Consider the following 21,289-nt stretch of genomic DNA (forward strand, 5'->3'; position numbering starts at 1 on the left):
GATACTGTCCTAATAGCCAGACAGCAATCAGCCTGCAACGCCTGCTGGACTGTTTTTTGTCAGTTTATGACCAGTTTACATCTAAGGGTCAATCAAGCAAAGACGCGTGTTATGATCTTTGGTGCTCAGAAAAAGGACAGGTCAACTTTTGTAGTAAATAGCTTTAAGGTTAGTACTGTGCCTTTGTTTTCGATTCCTGGTATCGCCTTTTACACTCACTTAGCATGGGTCTCCCTAAGGTCCAGTAGAGCCGCTGTTTTCTCTAAAGCTACTGAGGCCCTCCTGAACTTTGCCCGCAGATTGGGCCACAAGCCAATCAAGGAACTTGAGGGTATCTATAAAGCCAAATGTTGTGCCATTGCTTCCTGTGGAGCCAGGTTATGGGGAATTAATGATCAGCGGAGCCTGGAAGCAATTGAGAATGATTTCATTAAAAGGCTACTTTCTATTTCTAGAAGCACCAGCTCCTCTGTATGCCACTCTGAGGTTGGGATTGGGTACATAAAAGACTTTATAAGGCTGCAACCACTTCTCTTGTGGCTTACAATTTGGTCTAGGAGCCAGACCTCATTTAACAGGGCTGTGGGTGCTGACTGTCTGAACCTTGACCAATGCCTGACAATTCCCTGGATAAGGTACATTCATGATACTTGCTTAAGTCTGGGACAGGAAGACTTGTTTACTTCCTCTAGTAGAGCAACAGTTGACTCCCACACCCACCTAAAGAACACCTTAGCAAATCGAATGGAAGAGCAAATTCTGATGGTGGTTGATATGCCAAATGTCCAGGCGTATATGCAGATTTGTGCAAACTCTTGTATTAAACCCTACTTAACATGGGTGTGCAACCAGCGCCGCAGATGTCTGTTAGTCGGACTTAGACTATGCGCTGTGCACTTTCTGGCTGCTTTTCCTCATCAGGGCTGCTTTTTATAAAATACGCCTGTCTATCCCTGTGACGACCGCTCAGCACAAAGCACGATTCACTTTAAGTTCTTCTGTAAATTGTATTCACTGCTGAGAAAATGCTGTTACCCTTTCTAAAAGAAGTGAACATCTGATACTGCAAAGCAGCTTTGAACATTTTACAGACTCTTCCCTCTGTAAACTTTTGTTTTTTAACAGCCACCTACATCCATTGTGCCATAAAACTGAGGGTGACTATGAATACGTAGTAATTGACGCACTTTGTTATCAGTCTGCTTCTATGTGGTTTTCTTATATTTGTATGCCCATTTCTTTGTAATGGGTTCTTAACGTCTTTTGATTGCTATCGGTTTGCTGTATAGTCTTACTGCAGTTTGAATAATGCATGTATTTGTTGTTTTTATATTTTTATGGTCTAGCTAAACTGGATAAAGTTGACTCTGACAAGTGATTCCAGCAGTGACAACCAATTGTAGAAATGACAAGCAACTCCAGCAATGACATTGCTCATGACAAGTGATTCCATTAATGAAAGCGACCCCAGCATTGACAAGCAACTCCAGCAATGACAAAGAGCATTGATAAAGGACTCCAGAAATAAGAAGCAATTGTATCGGTGATAGGCGATTTGATATGTGACATAAGACTCTAGGAGTGACAATCAACTCCAACAATGAGAAGCAATTCCAGCAATAGCAATTCATTCTGGCAGTGACCAGCAATCCCAGAGACAAGCAACTCCAGCAATTGCATATGACTCCAGTAGTGATAACCGGCGGCAGCAATGACAAGAGCAATAACAAGCAATTCCATCAATGTAATTCAAGCAGTGACTATGATTCCAGGAATAACAAGTGCAGTGACAAGGAATTCCAGCAATAGTACACAATTCAGAGTTTTTCCACTAAAAACAAGTGCAATGACAAGTGAACCTATCATTGACAAGCAACTCCAGCAATGACAAGCATCTCCAGAAATGACAAGCAATTCCAGCAGCGACAAGCGTTTTGAAGCTGTGCCATGTGATTCCAGAAAAAACAATGACTCCGGCAATGACTAGAAACTCCAGCAGGGACAAGTGATTTTATGCAAAGACAAATGCAATAACAAGCGGTTCCTGCAAAGACAAGCAATTCCAGCAGTGGCAAGCACTTTCAGAGATGGCAATCACTTCCAGAAAAGACAAGCACTTCCAGCAATGACAAGCCATTTCACCAGTGAAATCGATTTCAGCGGTACTATGCGATTCCAGAAAAGGCAAGTGACTCTGATGATGAAAATGAAAAGTGCAATGACAAGTGATTCCAGTAGTAGCAAGCAATTCCAGCAGTGACAAGTAATTCCAGCAATAGCAAACGATTTGAGCAGTGATGAGTGACCTCAAGACTGACAAGCACAATAACAAGTGATTTGATCAACGACAAGCAATTCAGCCAGTGAGAAACAATTCCAGGAATGGCAAGTGCAGAGACAATTGATTCCAGCAATAATACACAAATCCAGCAGCAGTGATAATCTGTTCCAATAAAGACAAGTGCAATGACAAGCGATTCTATCATAGGCAAGCACTGACAAGCAACTCCTGCAGGAGCAAGCAATTTAAACAAGGATAAATGCAAAAACAGGCGATCCAGCAGAGACATGCAACTCCAGCAGTGACAAGTGATTCCTGCAGGGACCAATGATTCCAGAAGTGACAAGTGGAATAACAACAAATGCAATGCCAAGCGATTCCAGCAGGGACAAGTGAAATGAAAAATGACTACAAGATAACAAGTGATTCCAGAAGTGACAGGCAATCCTAGCAATTGGACAATCAACTACATTGACGACAAACGATTCCAGAAGTGACAAGCTCAATGACAATCGATTCTAGCAGTGACAAGGCATTATCCAGAAGTGACAAGTGATTCTAGCATTGGCAGGTGTGATGACAATCGATTCTACCTGTGTTAAAGTAATCCAGCAGTGATCAGCTTTTCCTGTGACGGCAAGTACAATAACAAGCGACTCTTTCATTGACAAGCACTTGCAACAAAGGCAACCAAATACAACAATGACAAGCAATTCCAGGGCCAAAGTCAAGCGTTTCTAATGAAGACGAGCGATTCCAGCAGTGACAAGTGATTCCAGCACTGACAAAGGATTCTGGTAATGACAACCGATGGCAGGCATGAAAGTGCAGGGAGAAGGGTTTTTTAGTAAAAGCAGCCAATACAAGCAATACCAAGCAATCACAGCAGTGACTATCGTTCCTATTAAGGATAAGTGCAAAGCCAACTGACTCAATCATTGACAAGCAGTGCTAGCAGGGACAAGCAACTTCAGCGACAACAAGCTATTCAAGCAAAGACAGGCACAATGAAAAGCAATTCCAGCCGTGATAACTGATTACAGAAATGACAAGCACTTCCAGCAGTGACAATGGGTTCAGATCATGACAACCAATACCAGCAATAACATGTAACTCCAGCAGTAATAAGCTTTTCAAACAAAGAAAAACACAATGAGAAGTGATCACAGGATTGACAAGTGATTCCAGCAAAGTGATTTGAGTGAAAAAAAAATGATTCTAGCAGTGTCTAGTGATTACAGAAAGGAGAAGCAATAACAGCTGTGATAAGGGGCACCAGCTGTGATAACCAATATCAGCAATAACAAGCAATTCCAGAAGTGATAAGCTTTTCCATCAAAGACGAGCACAATGATGACTGACTTCAGCACAGACAAGTGATTCCAGCAAAAACGTACAATTCCAGCAGTGACAAACGATTCCAATAAAAAACAAGCAAATACACCAAAATCAAGTACAGTGACAATGGTGTTCCAGTAATTACAACAGTTTCCAGCAGTGCAAAGTGATGCCAGCAGACACAAGCTATACCAGCAATGACAAGTGTATAGACAAACGATTACATCAATAACAATCAAGTCTAGACGTCGCAAGTGATTCCAGCAGTGCAAGCAATTCTAGCAATAAGAAGTGCACGGATAAAAGGTTCCAGTAATGACAAGTCATTCCACAATGAAAAGTAATTCCAACCAAAATAATTCCCCTAAAAAGAAGTGGTTCCAAGCATTCTTTAAGATGGACTGCCCTTTCCTTGTAGAGAAATACACTTCTTATACCTCATCCAGAACTCCCTGATCTTCATTTGCTCTTCAGATAGTCCTAAAGAAAAATTAGGAAGAAGCAAGTTCAGATAAGAAGAACTGTAATGGTGTAGTCTACAAGTATGACAATGCCATACAAGAAATATCAATGAAAGTTTATTCTAGCAATGACAACCATTTTCAGAAGTAACCAACAACACGAGCAATTGGAGCACACCCCTGTCATAACAACTGAGGCAAGCAATAACTAGCAACGCCAGCGATAATGTACAAGGCCAGGGATTACTGGTGAGTCCAGCTATGGGAAGCATTCAATGAAATAACTAGAAAGACCCACATTAACAAGCTTCTTCTGCAATTACAAATGAGCAACTACTGTGATAAAAAGCAATTCCAGAAATTAGATGACTTTCCTGCAATAAAAATATCAAGCTACCCACTCATTAATAAACTACAAATATGCAAAGTCTACAAGAAAGACAACTTTCATCAGAGTATTTAGGTTTTTGCAAGACCTGTTGTTTCTTTAAATGATGGACCCAGGAGATTAGGGCAACAAACAATTTTACTGATTAAACTGGCTACAATGGTGAAAGAAGTAGAAGGCACTGGCTAACCTGAACAGAAAAGGATGTTTTTGGAGGAAAGTGCTGCAGGTAAGATGTTGGATATTTCTCAAAGATGAATGCAATCTTAGCAATGGTGGATGAGGAAGAATGACCATTGTGTGCTAAGTGGGAGGTGGATTTGGGCCTCTCCTCTGACGATGAACATTAGACAAAGTCCTTATAGCACAAAGAGATCATGCCTGCTAACTTAGAAAACAACAGCTTTGCTATATCTTCTTCATTTGTTTTTGTTTCTCCTGACAGAATAGAGAATTTCAAAATTGACAGGCGACCCAATGGATTTTTCATTATTGCTACTTCATCAAGCTTTCCCCTACGCAGATGACCGCAATCATGATGCTCTTTCATGCTAATGGAGTAAGGTAGATAAAGTGCTGTTGTGTGAATCACAGGAATGTCAAGGAGAGCACTAATTGATTAGTTTTGGTAAAAAGAAAGATTACTGCGATAAAAGGAGGTATTTTATTGAATGTTAATAGCTAAGATGCAAATTATGCAAAACTGCATTTCAGATAAACTCCCATCTTTTTCTCTATGGAAGAAAGAGAAACTAGTATGATGCAATGGAATCATCGGGCCTTTGGATAATCTGATTTATGAAGAGGGAACAGGGTCTGGTAACCAACTGTAAAGAAGCTTCACAGTACAAGTTAACATTGAGAATTAAACAAAAATGTGTTATATGTAACATAGATAGCCATACCTTTCCAAGAACGTGTCAGAACATTTCCATACATTAGAACTCAGTGTTCCCCAACCCCCGGGCCGCGGACCGGTGCCGGTCCGTGGATCAATCGGCACCGGGCCGCCCCACTGTGGCGGGCGGTAAATGTTTGATAATTTTTCCGTGGCCCGCTTGTCACACAATGGGACAAGCGGGCCACGGAAAAATTATCAAACATTTACCGGTCCGCGGCGATAAAAAGGTTGGACAACACTGCATTAGATTATTAACTGTAACCTTGACTGTAAATTAGACAATAATAAGGCAGAGTGATTATATATTATACTTAAATATGTCTCTGTTTTACAAAGTCCCCCTGGTTTAGAAACGTTCTGGATCAGCACTGGAAGCCCTTGACAAAATGAGTGACCAAGGCTAGTAATGCTGGTGGCCTGAAACTACATGCCAACGTCCAAGACATCACTAAGAGGAGTTAAAAAATGAGCAAATAATTGATTCCAGCCATAAAGAGCAATTTGGGGAATAATAAGCAACGTCAGTGGTAATACTGGATTTCATGGATTAAGAATGCTTGCTGCAACTACAAGAAATCACAGCAATAACAAGCAATTACTGCACTAAGAAGCATTCTTAAAATAACAAGTAAATCATGTACAACTAAAAACGCAAATAATTATCAAATTCAGTGGCAAAATGTGACTTGCATAGTAACAAGAGATGCATGCAATAACGACATTCCGGTAAAAACAATCCCTTTCTGCATGAAAAAGCAAGCAAATGCGATTTTTCTTGCTTTAAAGAGTAAATCGTACAGTAACGAGCTATTCCAACAAAAGCAAGAGGTGTAAGCAAGAATAAGTAATTTCCGGTTCATTATCAAGAGGCAAGCAAGAGTCACTTATACAGGGAGTGCAGAATTATTAGGCAAATGAGTATTTTGACCACATCATCCTCTTTATGCATGTTGTCTTACTCCAAGATGTATAGGCTCGAAAGCCTACTACCAATTAAGCATATTAGGTGATGTGCATCTCTGTAATGAGAAGGGGTGTGGTCTAATGACATCACCACCCTATATCAGGTGTGCATAATTATTAGGCAACTTCCTTTCCTTTGGCAAAATGGGTCAAAAGAAGGACTTGACAGGCTCAGAAAAGTCAGAAATAGTGAGATATCTTGCAGAGGGATGCAGCACTCTTAAAATTGCAAAGCTTCTGAAGCGTGATCATCGAACAATCAAGCGTTTTATTCAAAATAGTCAACAGGGTCGCAAGAAGCGTGTGGAAAAACCAAGGCGCAAAATAACTGCCCATGAACTGAGAAAAGTCAAGCGTGCAGCTGCCACGATGCCACTTGCCACCAGTTTGGCCATATTTCAGAGCTGCAACATCACTGGTGCCCAACATCACTGGTGCCGCAACATCACTTGTGCCCAAAAGCACAAGGTGTGCAATACTCAGAGACATGGCCAAGGTAAGAAAGGCTGAAAGACGACCACCACTGAACAAGACACACAAGCTGAAACGTCAAGACTGGGCCAAGAAATATCTCAAGACTGATTTTCTAAGGTTTTATGGACTGATGAAATGAGAGTGAGTCTTGATGGGCCAGATGGATGGGCCCGTGGCTGGATTGGTAAAGGGCAGAGAGCTCCAGTCCGACTCAGACGCCAGCAAGGTGGAGGTGGAGTACTGGTTTGGGCTGGTATCATCAAAGATGAGCTTGAGGGGCCTTTTCGGGTTGAGGATGGAGTCAAGCTCAACTCCCAGTCCTACTGCCAGTTCCTGGTAGACACCTTCTTCAAGCAGTGGTACAGGAAGAAGTCTGCATCCTTCAAGAAAAACATGATTTTCATGCAGGACAATGCTCCATCACACGCGTCCAAGTACTCCACAGCGTGGCTGGCAAGAAAGGGTATAAAAGAAGGAAATCTAATGACATGGCCTCCTTGTTCACCTGATCTGAACCCCATTGAGAACCTGTGGTCCATCATCAAATGTGAGATTTACAAGGAGGGAAAACAGTACACCTCTCTGAACAGTGTCTGGGAGGCTGTGGTTGCTGCTGCACGCAATGTTGATGGTGAACAGATCAAAACACTGACAGAATCCATGGATGGCAGGCTTTTGAGTGTCCTTGCAAAGAAAGGTGGCTATATTGGTCAATGATTTGTTTTTGTTTTGTTTTTGAATGTCAGACATGTATATTTGTGAATGTTGAGATGTTATATTGGTTTCACTGGTAATAATAAATAATTGAAATGGGTATATATTTGTTTTTTGTTAAGTTGCCTAATAATTATGCACAGTAATAGTCACCTGCACACACAGATATCCCCCTAACATAGCTAAAACTAAAAACAAACTAAAAACTACTTCCAAAAATATTCAGCTTTGATATTAATGAGTTTTTTGGGTTCATTGAGAACATGGTTGTTGTTCAATAATAAAATTAATCCTCAAAAATACAACTTGCCTAATAATTCTGCACTCCCTGTAGAGAAAGATGGTAGCTGGCTGCTGATTGGGGTTCTAAGCCCTCCGGACTCCTAAGAAAGCCTGGTTTCTTCTTCCACTACCCACATCCCAGTGAGTTTGATGAAAGGCGGTCTCTAAACGTATCCCCAGCCTCCCCACCTCGCTGAAGCAAGTCCATGTAACATTTTCCTGGACTTGGCCCAGTGTTAGCCTGAAAGCAGACCTCTGTATGGACTACACTGAGTTTGACTAGAGCCTGAAAAACTATTCACGGAGACTCCTAAAATACCCTTCTTTGAGCAAAATAATTCTGACTTCTATGGATTGTGGAAAGCTTTCGATTCCTGGATAGCTTTTGTAGTTCTCTGCTTTTTTCCTGCTACCACTTCATCCAACGTTAGTCAGTAACTGAGAATTTGACTATTTATTGCACATGAACCTACCAGGCAAGTAAGGGAAGTGGAGGGAATAGGAATGGCAGATTCCTAGATATGGCATCACCATGATTCTATAACTTGAGCGGCGCTTCGGATCCTGGTGAGGTATTTTACTGTATCCTTCGATAGGAAAGGGCTCTTTTTCCTGCAGATTTTCATTTCAACATTTATGAGGCCTTTTAATGAAAGTGACTGCCAGTGCAAAGATGAAAGGTTGTCACTCCTGCCTCATGGTTCATGTAGATCTAGTTGACAGGTATGTAAGAAGCAAGTTGGATACTGCTATCTGGTGGGACGTTGGAGCTGGCTGATGTAGATCTCTTCTTATGCTGCCACTAGGTCCAGGTCTCCTAAATTGGGAAGTGGTGGTCCTCCTCCACCTTCACCCTGGGAATCACCAGGCTGGAAGGCTGAGGGCAGGGTTGAAAAAGATGAGTCATCTGGCTTCACCACTCAGTTTATGAGAACTGACATAAGATCTGACATAAGATCTGAAGAAGTATAAACATATTCTTCTAAAACTCTCACTGAAGCAGTAGCTATGACTTCATAAAACTAGGAAAATTAAGAGGCAGGGTCAGTACAAGTCCTCAGCAAAAAGGAAAAACAATCCCAGGAAGGTGTGAGAGAAGAGGTCACAATGTCCACAATTCCAAGCTTTCCAAGGTTCCGTGATAGAGGATTACAAAACCGACCAAAAGCAGTATGTGGCAATAATGGCATGTATAGAGCCTTCTTTATGTTGTACCATTTCTTATAAGGCAGAATAGGCCGCTTGTGGTGTCAGAGCATTGAATATGAGCGGGGTCAAATGGCCATCCATAGAGCAGAGGGGATGTAAACATGACAAAGACGTTTTGCAAGGTCATAAAGTGTGAAAACCAACCACCCACCCATATGGTTGCAGGGTAAGTGCATCTCATATGACATTTTATCAAGGTAGCAAAAAATATCGCAAACATATTTAATGTGATACAGAATTTGCAAAATCAGTGGCTCACCTAACAGACACATTCTCTCACCTTACTCGTGAAGCACATTTCCATAAACCATCCTCCAACATAAACTTCTGCATCACCAAATGGGCTGCGTTGCCATAAAAATGGTAGAGTGAGTGGTATATAAATGCCAAATAACACATGACACAATATGAGTTGGAAGCCTTGAGACATTCCAGAGAAGGTGTAGTGGAGTGAAGTAGAGTGGGATTAGTGACAATGAGAAGAATGTGTAGAGAGAGGAAGGGGAAATGTTGGCATTTATACAATCAAGGTTAGCCAATCAGCAATAGTAGCACATCATAACAATGTGTGCTCTTGGCAGTCAGAATCTGAAAGGAAACCAACCCTGGGGAGAGGGTTAACAGTCAACTCAAGTAAATAGTCAAGCCTTAGCTTTTGAACATGGGAAAGGGGGGGTGGCAAAGGGCAATATAGAGTAAGGGCATTATTTAAAGGCCATTAATCAGAAGTGTGGCTGATGTCCTGTTCGCCATATTACAAATCCATTATAGCCTATGGTGCTTGTAATACAGCGGTCTTGATATCAATCACTTTTTAATGAAGTGCTTCATTGGCCAAAACTCAAAATAATGCCCTAAGTTAGCAACCATGGCATCAGTTGCAAGTGGCACTAAAGCAATACAGAATGTATTTCACACTGCATGCACATATGCATACAGTGTCAAATACAAAACAAATGATTTGATCAATTTTACATGTACAAATGCAGTTAATAAGTGACTAGTAGTCACAATACAGAAGTTAGACACTTTAGCAATCAAAGCAATGCAGAACATTCTCAGTCTGAGCCCAAAAACAGCCAGAGTTTCAACAACAAACAGTGACATACCCAAGAGGCACTAAACGTCTGACTACAAAAAGCATTAATCCTTGCAATAGGTAGCCATCTCATTGTAACCAGCAACAGTCAGCAAACTGAGCAGCCAACATTAACTGCAATTATATGTATATCTAAGATGAAAATGGAGCACACACGAAAAATATTCTTATATTATTAGTTGTGTTCATAGATCCTTCAATTATATTAGAGAACTAAGAAAGCAAGTATAATATGATCAAATGTGATATCAATAATGTGAAATAATTCCAAAACTATATTATTTAATTAACATATGTAATATATATAATAGAGATGTACCATAAATTCATAAAACATATTGTACAGAAATTGGTCCAATGGAGTAAGTGGAAAATATCCAATCTGTTGACTTAGGGAAAATAAATTTCTTGTCATCCAATGAGAGAATTGATTGTAAGATCCAAACCAGATTCAGCCAAGGCTTTCCACTTACTCCATTGATTAATTGGATTAGTGTTTATTGACTCCGAGTGCTTTAGAGATGAATTGTTTTGTTTGTGATTTAATCCTACAATCTGTGTAAAAATACTGTCAATTGTTTATGGAAAATTGATTTTGCTTTGGACCAATTTCTGTACATTTTTTTTTATGAATGTATGGTACATTTGTATTATGTATATTACATTTGTTAATTGAATAATATAGTTTTGGAATTATCACACATTATTGATATCACATTTGATCACATTATACTTGCTTTCTTAGTTCTCTAATATAATTGAAGGATCTATGAACACAACTAATAATATAAGAATATTTTTTGCGTGTGCTCCATTCTCATCTTAGATATAAATATAGTTTGCTGGTACAAGTTTTCTTGTTCCATTACACATGCTTGACAACAGGCATGTCTAGAATGTATTGAGCACCAGTACAACACTCTACACTATAGGAAAGTGCGGCCTCTTATTAAGGTTTTCTGTTGTCAACCAGTTTTTGTAATGAAATAAACATTAACTGCAAGTACGATCAACATTATTCATAACCCTTGATATTATAATTTTCAGTCTTCTGAATGAGACTGCATACCAATAAAGATTCCAATTTGTTTTTGCTTTATGTTACAAAAGGATACATTTATTTCAACAATCTAGTGCAAACACTTAACACAATCATTGTTAATGGCGCCCTATTCTGGTTAAAAATACTAATGCAACCTAAAGTGGACTATTTATAAAAGGGCATAATTGCTAAGCTTATTCGTGGGCTCTTGCTGCATGTCCAAATCATATTTAAATCAGACATTGTGTTCTTGAGGTCTGTGGTTCATAGGCCTAATGAAATAAAAACACTGGCTTTTAATGGACCTACACACATGGCATGGGCAAACATGCTACGGGCACGTTTTGTGTGGTAAAAACTGTGAATAACAGGACAAACATAATACAGTGGGTCAACATGATAAAAAGCTGATTCAAATGCCTTGTTAATATGAAGACATGGTTGAAGCAGGTATTCACCTTCTGGTAAGTTCCTAAATTTAGAGGGCAGTGTGTCCTGGTGTTAAGTATTCGTAGTGTCATTCATGCAAAGGCGGGCCAATTATGAACGCTATAACCAAAAGCAAAGAGATTTGCGTGTTCATATAGTCGACTGTCAGGTGTGTAAATTTAGCAAAATGAGTCAATATCTAATATCAGTGTACTCCCAGAAAGTTAATTTTTTCGGAAAATCCGTGCAGAGGCTGGAATATCCTACTAATAACCACCAATATAAGCAGTGTCCAAAAATCGGAGAAATAATAGGAATCTGAAAAATAGTTAATAAGGTGACAGTAAGCAGTACTTCTAACAATAGCCAGCAATCACAACAACTGCCTGCAGCCCTGGCATGAGCCATCAACAGGCCATGTCTCTGTATTGATCAAGGGCTACTGATGTAGATACAGGAAATTACCAGCAACTCCAGCAATATCTAGCAATCACAACAGTAACCTGGCACCACAGCAATTACCCGCAACAATAAGACTAACCAGGAACCACAGCATTGACCAGAAGTCATAGCAACAACAAGCAACCACAGGGCTAACCAACAACCCCAGTAGTAACCAGCCACCACAGTACCAACATAAAGTTTTAGAAATAACCTGCAGCCATAGCACTATTCAATTTTAGAAACAGCCTGCATTGATATTCAGCAATCTGACAAATAACTCCATAATAGACAGTCAGACCCACTCGCCCCACAACAATCAGGGAGAGCAATATGCAACAACAGATATCGACGTACACACACACGCAGCCCTCTCTCTTTGACTTTCTTCTCCAGTTGCAATTTTTTGCCTGAGCCCACCACTTAAAACAGACTTAGGGCCTGATATATATATTGGCGGGCGGAGGTAAGTCCGTCAGGGTGAGTGAGTAAATTACTCCGTTGCTCTGACTGAATGGCCACCTACCAAATTTATAAATCACCGCTAAGCCGGCGGTTATTTCTGAAGCATTGGCAGAAGCCGCTGACACTGCTGCATTTACCACTTGTAGCACTCCATTTTACTACCGGTCAGAGCAATGATACTGCGTAACGGAGCTTAAAACTTATCATTGGCCCTGGTGTCAAAACTGGTGCAAAAATTGGTTGCCCTCTGTTAACAGCAGAGTTGCACCATGACGGCCTCTGTAGATTTATTGCCGATCCACTCCTGCAAGTAACTGCGGGTGGTATCCCTGTCTTGCCCCTACACAAAGGAACTCCTGTACCGAGTCCTTAAAAATAAGTCTGCTAAGTAGTTAGATAAAAGTGTGAGGTTCTGCATGATGATGTCAATGAGCACATATACAGAGAAGTACCGAAAAATCGATCATTGGATGTTACATTTAATAAACAAATCTATGTGAAAACAAAATAATAATTTAAAAAATGTCAAAATGACGAATATAAAATGAAGAATTCATTAAAGTTGATTTTATATTAGGTTTACAATAATGACGAGTTTATAATATTACCCTAAGCCTAATGCTACCCCTACACCTTCATCTAATACTAATTCTTTCTGGAACCCAAGATCCTACCCCTATCATCTACACCCTAACTTTGACCCTAACGCTAATGCTAAAACTAAGCTTAAACCTAACGCTATTTTCAACATTCATGCCCTTTTAGTAATTGTCACATGGTTATTAAAAAAAATGTTATTTTGATTCAATTTTCTTATTTGTTCATAACTATCTTAAAAGGTTTTTTTTTTCACATCCTTTGATTGATTTACTATTTTGGTATGTCTTAGTTGTGGTTTTGATTATGAGATGGCTGGAATTACGGAGATACTGTGGGGCTGGTATCCCCGAGTCTGGTCAGTATTCTTGCATCAAATTCTGTCTAGTCCAAGTTTCCTCTCAGAATGGAAACTATACCGACCTGGAACTAGCAGGTCCTTTGCTGTGCATTGTTTCCCCATTCTGGTGAGGAAACCGTAGACATTTTCCACCTGCTCTGAGCAGGTAGAAAATGGAGGAGTGCTGTGAGGGTTTTGGGGGTGTGGGCGTGAACAGTCAGGCTGTCTGTCTGTCCGGAAGAAGAAGTCCGTAGTTTGTAGGCTTGATAATTCTGGGCTTGGAGACACTGGTGATTAAGAGTGGAGTAATCCCACACCCAGGGTGATCACTCCAGGTGATACTGTAGCACTTGTAATGAGGGCCATATTGTTGGGTTAACTCACATGGTTGCTTGCAATGGTTACTGTATGCCAAGTATACTTATTATGGCACATTGTTGGTTAGAACATGAGTCTGAGTCCTTTTGTGTTCTGGAGGCTACATATAGCTACTGCAGTTTAGAGAGTTCGGTTAGTCCACAGGTCCATTCTTTAAAGTTAACATCCACTGTGCCTCTTTAGATCATACTTCTCTTCCTTGTGATTATTCAATGCTGCCTTTTACAGGTGCCACAATATATGTTAAACCAGCCCTTGAAAGGGTTTCTTATACTGGATGTGCAGGCTGTACACACATGCACATCAGTTGGTTTGACCCTGTCTACTCCTTAGGGATAATATGGTTTACACAATGCAGGATTCATGGAAATTAGATGAACTGCAAGATTGTTCCTTGTGGGTAAAGGATGCCCTGTTCACCTCTGGGGTGAGTTCCTTATGAAAGGCCCTGTTTCACAGTTTCACATCCCACTGGGCAACAAAGTGTTGGATTTATGTGATAAATATTCTGCAAACATTCCGGTGACGTAGATCACAATGTGTGCTGCCAAGCGCCACCTTATTCTTTTCCATGGTAGATGGCACTTTTTAGTTTCACTAAGGCCAGGTGCAGATACATATAGCACATCCTTACTTCTCCTGCTTTGCTAGTTCCTATCAGACGATAGAGGATGGTCTCTTGGAGGGCAACCCCACAGATGTTTTCTGCTTATCTGTTGGTTATTTTAGGACTTTCACTCATGATTGGGCTACACTAGCAGAGTCGCCAAGCATACCAACTTAATGGAGGTTAGAACTAAGAGCAAATGCTCTGCAGAATAAGGTGATCACTTTCCAACACGTTCCAATGCCGCTGGACCCATAAGGCGGCATTAATCATCCATTCCCATTCTTCACCTCTGATCGGACACCTGACATTCACAACAGGTTGCATCATTTTCACTTGGTCTACATTACCTTTAAACATGGGGCTGACCCGCCATACTCCCAGGCATCCCTGGCTGGCGAACTGGCCAAATGATAGTTCCATGAAGAAGAGGGGGATGCCACAGAATATAAGCATGATGAAGTATGGGAAGAGGAAGGCACCTGTGAGAAAGGGGTCAGAGAATAAAACAAAGTTACACAAAAGGTAAGGCCCAGAAAGACTCAGGTGAAAGGACACCATAATTGCATTGCACTATATATCCTTTGCACAAATAGGTAGTGTATTCACGTGTCTCAAGTCTTGAATCAGGAGGTATTTTTACAGTTCTGATGGTCTTTTACAGCCTTGACAAACCTAAAATGGGGGCATCAGTCCAAGCATAAGAATACTATTATTACTATTCATATTATTAATAATATTGCAGGGCATCTCCTTTATTAGGAAGCATCAGGAATGAATATGGCCACTCTTACCTTTGAAGTGGCTGTTTCCACATGGAAGCTAATAGATGTAAAATGAGACACTAAACTTCTCACATTCAATTGCCATTCCTGTTTAGCAAAGCTAAGGATCAAATGGACAAACTCCCCCCTCTTAAAATGAAGATCCACAGTCAAGAGATAATGGAGGCATAGGGGGTCATTATGACCCTGGCAGAAGGCGGAGAAGCGGCGGTAAGACCGCCAGCAGGCTAGCGGTCTTTTTTTTTTTTATTATGACTATGGCGGTTACCGCCATGGCCATCCGCCGGTTCTCCGTTCCGCCCGCCAGGGCGGAGACGATCGCCGGGCTAGAGACCTGGGTCTCCAGCCCGGCGGCTGTCACTATACCGCTGGCGGTATTTTGACCTGGCTGACCGCCATGGAATTCCCGCAGTTTGAAACCGCCATGAAATCCATGGCGGTAAGCACTATCAGTGCCAGGGAATTCCTTCCCTGGCACTGATAGGGGTCTCCCCCACCCCGACTCCCTCCCCTACACCCCCCACCACCCCTGCCACCCCCCAGAGGTGGCAGGGCCGCCCTCCCCTCCCCGACCACCAACATCACATAACTCACACACACCCGACACACATGCAGGCACCACCAACACACACACGCACACACACCGACATACATGCCAACATCCACACACACAGTCAGACACGCACACCCACATTCAAACATACACGCACACATCCATACAGACATACCCACAGACCTACACGCACTCATTCCCAAACACGCAACACCCCCGCAAGCATACACGCACTCACACACCCCCTTCTACATACACGCACACCCCCATGCACGCACACAACACACAACACCCCTCCCACCGCCCTCCCCTAACGGACGATCGACTTACCTGGTCCGTCGAGCCTCCGGGAGGGGACGGAAGCCATGGGGCTGCTCCGCCGGCACCACACCGCCAACAGAACACCGCCACGCCGAATCACAGGACGTGATTCGGTGGGCAGTGTTCTGTTGCCATGGCGGTGGAGGTGGAGCAACCTCCACTTCCCCGCCGCCCGCCAGTATGGCTGTTGGCGGCTCTCCGTCCGAAAAAGGACAGAGAGCAGCCAACAGTCATAATACGCCGAGCGGCAATCTTGTAAAAAGACCACCGAGGTTGTAATGACCACCATAGTTTTTTAGCCTCTACTGAGGCACCTTAAGGTAGAGGCTAAACTTTGAATGGATGTTTGGGGTTTCATGTCTGTACAGTCATAGCCCGCCCACCGGCGAAAGACTTCACACTCCTATCAGTCAGAGCCTCCACTACCCTCACTATTTACATCCATCACTCCCAAGGAATTTTCAGTCTTTTGTCTGACCATCTATCAGTCTTCATATTGCAGATATTCTAATCCTTCACTCCAATACCACTCAGACTTCACAGCCCAGCTCTTATAGCTGCTCCTCCTGTACCATTCACTTGGTTTCATCCACCCATCACTAAAAACCTTCACCTGCTCTCAAATTACAGCCATAATTCCTCCAGCCCTTACGAGCTTGTATACACCCACACATTCTTTTCTACATCGCCACTCATAGCCTTCCCTTAATCAATGCCCAGCCTTCCACTCAAACTCATCCTTCCTATACCACTCAGTGTTGACACCCCCTCATCATTCCAGCCTTCATTCCTGATACGCTCATAACAATGGGGCCCCCTGCACCTGTTTTCCGACAGCCTTTTCATGGCGGTGCTACTGCCATGAAACCCCAGAAAAGAGGGTCGTAATCAAGCAGCGCTTCCCTGGTGGATAAGAACCACCACCATCCTCCAGACCTCTGGGATCTGAGATCCTGGCAGAGCTGGCGGTTCCCTGGCAGTCCGACCGCCAGGGTTGTAATGTGGCGGTCGGACTACCACATTGGCGGCGGTCCAGGCCACCACCGTGAGTGTGGCGGTCTATAGACCCCTACACTCATAATCTCCTCCATAGTCTTTATTGTGTCACCTCTGGCGGCCTTAGTTCCCATTACTCGCATACTTGTTTCTCTCCACACTCACAGCCATAACTCTCCTGCCATTCATCCACTGCTCTCATACTCATAACTTTCCCTCCCACTCAAATCACATACATCACTCCTCTACCAGTAACAGCATTCACTTCCCCATCACTTACAGCATTCACTAGCATGCCACACCACTGTCAGAATTAAATTCTCCACCACCAACCACATTCCGTTCCTCACCAATAACATTCTTCACAAGAGGATGTCTGGCACTACATCTGTGCCTTTCTGGAACCACTGAAATGGGAGGGAAGGCGAAGATTATAGGGTAGGATACTACTCTGTATAGCATGCAATACAACAGAAGTTGTATTTAGGCAATGGTCTAAAGTAGAACCTTACAAGGTTGGGAGCAAGAGATTAGAATAAGCTATTTTGAAAAAAAACGAAATAGTTATGCCATACAAATCATGTGGAACTTTATTCAACTTCATCACTGGAAGGAAATATAGGCATCTTCTTCTCATAGCCCTGAGTTTACAAGAGAGCTGAGTGACTATTTTTTTTCTTCATATTTTATGATTTTAATAGTACATGGAGAAAAACAGTTTTATGCATTTTATGGAACAGCAACTCTCTTAGCTTATTCCAAAAATACTTTCTTAATCATTGTCAATTCATCTTGTCTCATACAAAATCATCCAAAGTTCAAGCTATCTTGTATGTAATCTCTCTCTGATATTCCTCTTCTTTTCCTATTTAATTTCCTCTCATAACTGCAAATTTCTAGGTTCCTTCCATGGGCCCAATGTCTTTTTAAACTTTCTGGGTCACTCTTGTACATCCTTCTATCTGCACTTATGCACCTATCTATATGTTTGACCAGAACCCCAGGTCTGGTAATGTTTTCCATCCCCAGTGTCTTGTATTTTCTCTCTTTGCCACTATCATTGTCAAATTGCAAAACATAACTGGACAGCATTGCACAGAGGCATCTCTCCAGATCCCCAGTGATGCCATTTCTATCAGCAAATCAAACTCCAAATCTAAACTATTTTGTATCTGCATTTTCACCCCTTCCCAGAAGGGTTGTATTTAGGAACATTCCTCCCATGTATGAAGGAACGTACCCACAACATGTTTACAACCCTCAGGTGCTTTTGTCATCTCATGTTATACCAAACCTCAATATAAATGATGGAGAATTTTAAGTTGGACCATTCTAGAACCTCAGACATGGTAACTTCCTGCTGGTACGTATAGGCCAAAATCCAATCTCCCTCTTCTAGTGTCCCAGTATTTTGTTCCCATATTCTGAATTTTTATAATTGGAGACTGCATATTATTCATCAGGCTTGTATGGACTTTGGAAATTGTGTGGCTTTGCAGTGGAGAAGAGAGCACCCTGCATTTCAATTGGGGATTCTTCTTTAATTTCCTGTGTATGTAGGGAGTCCTCGTTGTGTGCATGTTTCCTTTGTAGGCACCAACATGATTGGGAATTTCAGAGATAATATTCTACCTGAAGTCCATTGACCGTCATCAGGGATTTCCCAACTTGGAGATGTATGTCAATTAAATCATATTTCTGGGGTCTGCAGTTCATCTAGAACTTTGGGATCCCATAACTGGGTTTCTAGAGGTAGCATCCTTTCCAAGCTCATTTTAGGACTCACCTGTTACCAACTTTAACCACTGTATGTAACCACTACCACTATAAAGTGTTCCTGAGTGTCTACTGTATGTCCACACCCAACAATCTGCCATCATGGTAAAGTCATTTGGTGCACCATATAACCAATCATTGAATATTAACTGGACCTAGTAGTATTTGAGTATGTCAGGCAACACAATCATGTCTCTCCCCCATCATAAACCCCTCTAGGAGCGTTGTTGTGGCTTTCCAAGCAGTTGTACGAGTGACTATGTTTTTATCATCTACTTTAAGGTGTCATCTCATGGTCCTGAAACTATTTCTACTACTTCCCATTACAAGAAAGAGCTAACTACATTGGAGACAATTTCTATTCTCAGATGGACTGTGGAAAGTTCCTTTATGTGTCTACCACTAAAACTAAACTTTTCCAGATGGCATCCAGAACACACATAAAAATCTTGACCCTTAGTTCAATATGTAGACATGCCTTGCTCCTTAAACATCTACAGGGAATTGTCTAGACTTAACAGAACTTGGTGCAAGAGTTATGGATGAACAATATCAAACTTGTTGGTACTAGTAACAATTACAGAGGGGACATGGTGGGGGCAAACCTTCATATCTCTGAGAAGAAAAGAAGGTTCAGATAATGGGGTGAGAAGAAACACAAGGTTCTCCATTATTCAGGGAAGGATTGGGTAGAACTAGTGAGCTGATAATTAAGTGAAGTTTTGAAACACAAATGTAGGAAATCAAAGCAACACAAATTACACTTTCTGCAGAAAGCCTTGAAGTTTGAGATCTCTGTTGATTAGTTTTTGGATCACAGAAATAACATTAAAAAATGCACCAAAAAATGAACTTTAAAAAATAAGGTATGGACAAGATGCTTGATCTGTCATTTGGATTCTGCCCGCAATATGTCCCTTTGCCATGGACCACACCTGAAAAGAAATATTTCTGAAATTGGGTCCACTAGGCTTCCATACCACACAGTGTGCATAAATGACCTATCATATGCAACCATTCACATATCTCATCATAACCTAGCACATGTGAGTGAAAACAATAAGTGGATCATAGCAGGGAGAAAAGTGTAAAGTGTTACAGGTTAATTTAAATCTATACTGAGTAACCAGGAGAACTGGTTCTTCTTTGTGCTTTCACTCATTCAGGGATCTTCTAGGGATTTAATAATCTCCACATGTTACAGAGAACGTCATTTCATCACAAACACTTTTCTGATGACCTCAATTCAAAATTCAAGTTCAGTCTATAACAGGCATGGGAGTGACTTTTTCTCCCAACAATGCACATGTAACCATACTCCATGTTAATCTATGTGTAACAATATAGATATAACTAACAAAAACATGGAAATAAATCAAGATACCTTTTCTTTGCAACATGTATTCTGTTTTGCATAAGTTGGCAGCATCACCATTGGAGATGCATGCTTTCTGTAGAGGCATAAGGGGGATTACAAATTTAGTAAGCATATCGGATTGACCAATCAGCTCTGTCAGTACCTCATTGAAGTGAGGTTTCATTCATTGTTCAGTCCTTGTTAGGCGAGGCAAAGAGATGACCACAGAGTACTGTCCACTCAAGTGCTTGAGATCCAGCTATAAGTGGTTCCCAGAAGTTCAGGACCTGTGTGTGCATGTATTGTGCAGTTGTGTCCTGGCTTTATACAGCAAAACCACAGAATCTGGCACATTTCTTCTTTTGTTGGCAAATACTAGGTCTCCCATGGTCTGTGCCATGGGTGGTCAATGTTGAATCAGTGGGGCCAGACCCTTGCCAAGTTTCAGGATAATCAACGACTACGTAAATGTTTGCCATTTACGTTTTATGTAAATATATCACTTGTGGAAAACCTATAAATCTGTCTTGGATACTTGTGGGCCAATAATGGAATCCTGTGCTCTCTTACTAGATGTGCTCATTAAAGAACTTTGAAAAAAGACCAGTTTGAGCTGTTAATGCAGGACAAGATTTTTCATCCTTCCCAGTTTTCTTTGTGTATGTTCTGTACAGCAAAACTATAGTACTGTCAGACATAATTGGGACCTGCAAGACACTGGTGTCTACATCAGTTTTGTTTACTGATTTAGCAATATTTGGGAGATTTCATAAAGTTTAACATTTATTAAATTAAGTAGAAATTCCCCAGAATTGTGTATGCCATTATGTTCAACTGGAGTGCAATTTTCATTGAACCCTATACATGCATGATAAAACCACATATGCTGATTTGCACGTGAACCAAATTATGCAGTTGTGGCAATACTATGTGGCAATACTATTCAAAATCTATTCTGTAGAACACTGCATATGTTTGAATTTTCTGTTGTTATGCTCATCATACAATTTGGCTACTAAGATGAACTATCTTAAATGCAATTTGTATTTATATTCAGCACACTATTTTTGCATTCTTGAGTTCACATGACTA

The 21,289-nt window shown here is 41.3% G+C and overlaps 1 protein-coding gene across 9 annotated transcripts in view; it reads right to left on the reverse strand.

Moving 5' to 3' along the window:
• Nucleotides 1-21,289, reverse strand: part of SLC6A9 (solute carrier family 6 member 9) — a 443,088-nt gene that overhangs the window by 96,370 nt on the left and 325,429 nt on the right. For all 9 annotated transcript variants that reach the window (XM_069232784.1, XM_069232783.1, XM_069232788.1 and 6 more), the window contains one exon: nucleotides 14,760-14,891. In XM_069232784.1, the coding sequence (XP_069088885.1) occupies nucleotides 14,760-14,891 (132 nt within the window). The remainder of the gene's footprint in view (nucleotides 1-14,759; nucleotides 14,892-21,289) is intronic.

The sequence above is a fragment of the Pleurodeles waltl genome, chromosome 4_2 (assembly GCF_031143425.1).
Source record: "Pleurodeles waltl isolate 20211129_DDA chromosome 4_2, aPleWal1.hap1.20221129, whole genome shotgun sequence".
Taxonomy (NCBI): Eukaryota; Metazoa; Chordata; class Amphibia; order Caudata; family Salamandridae; genus Pleurodeles; species Pleurodeles waltl.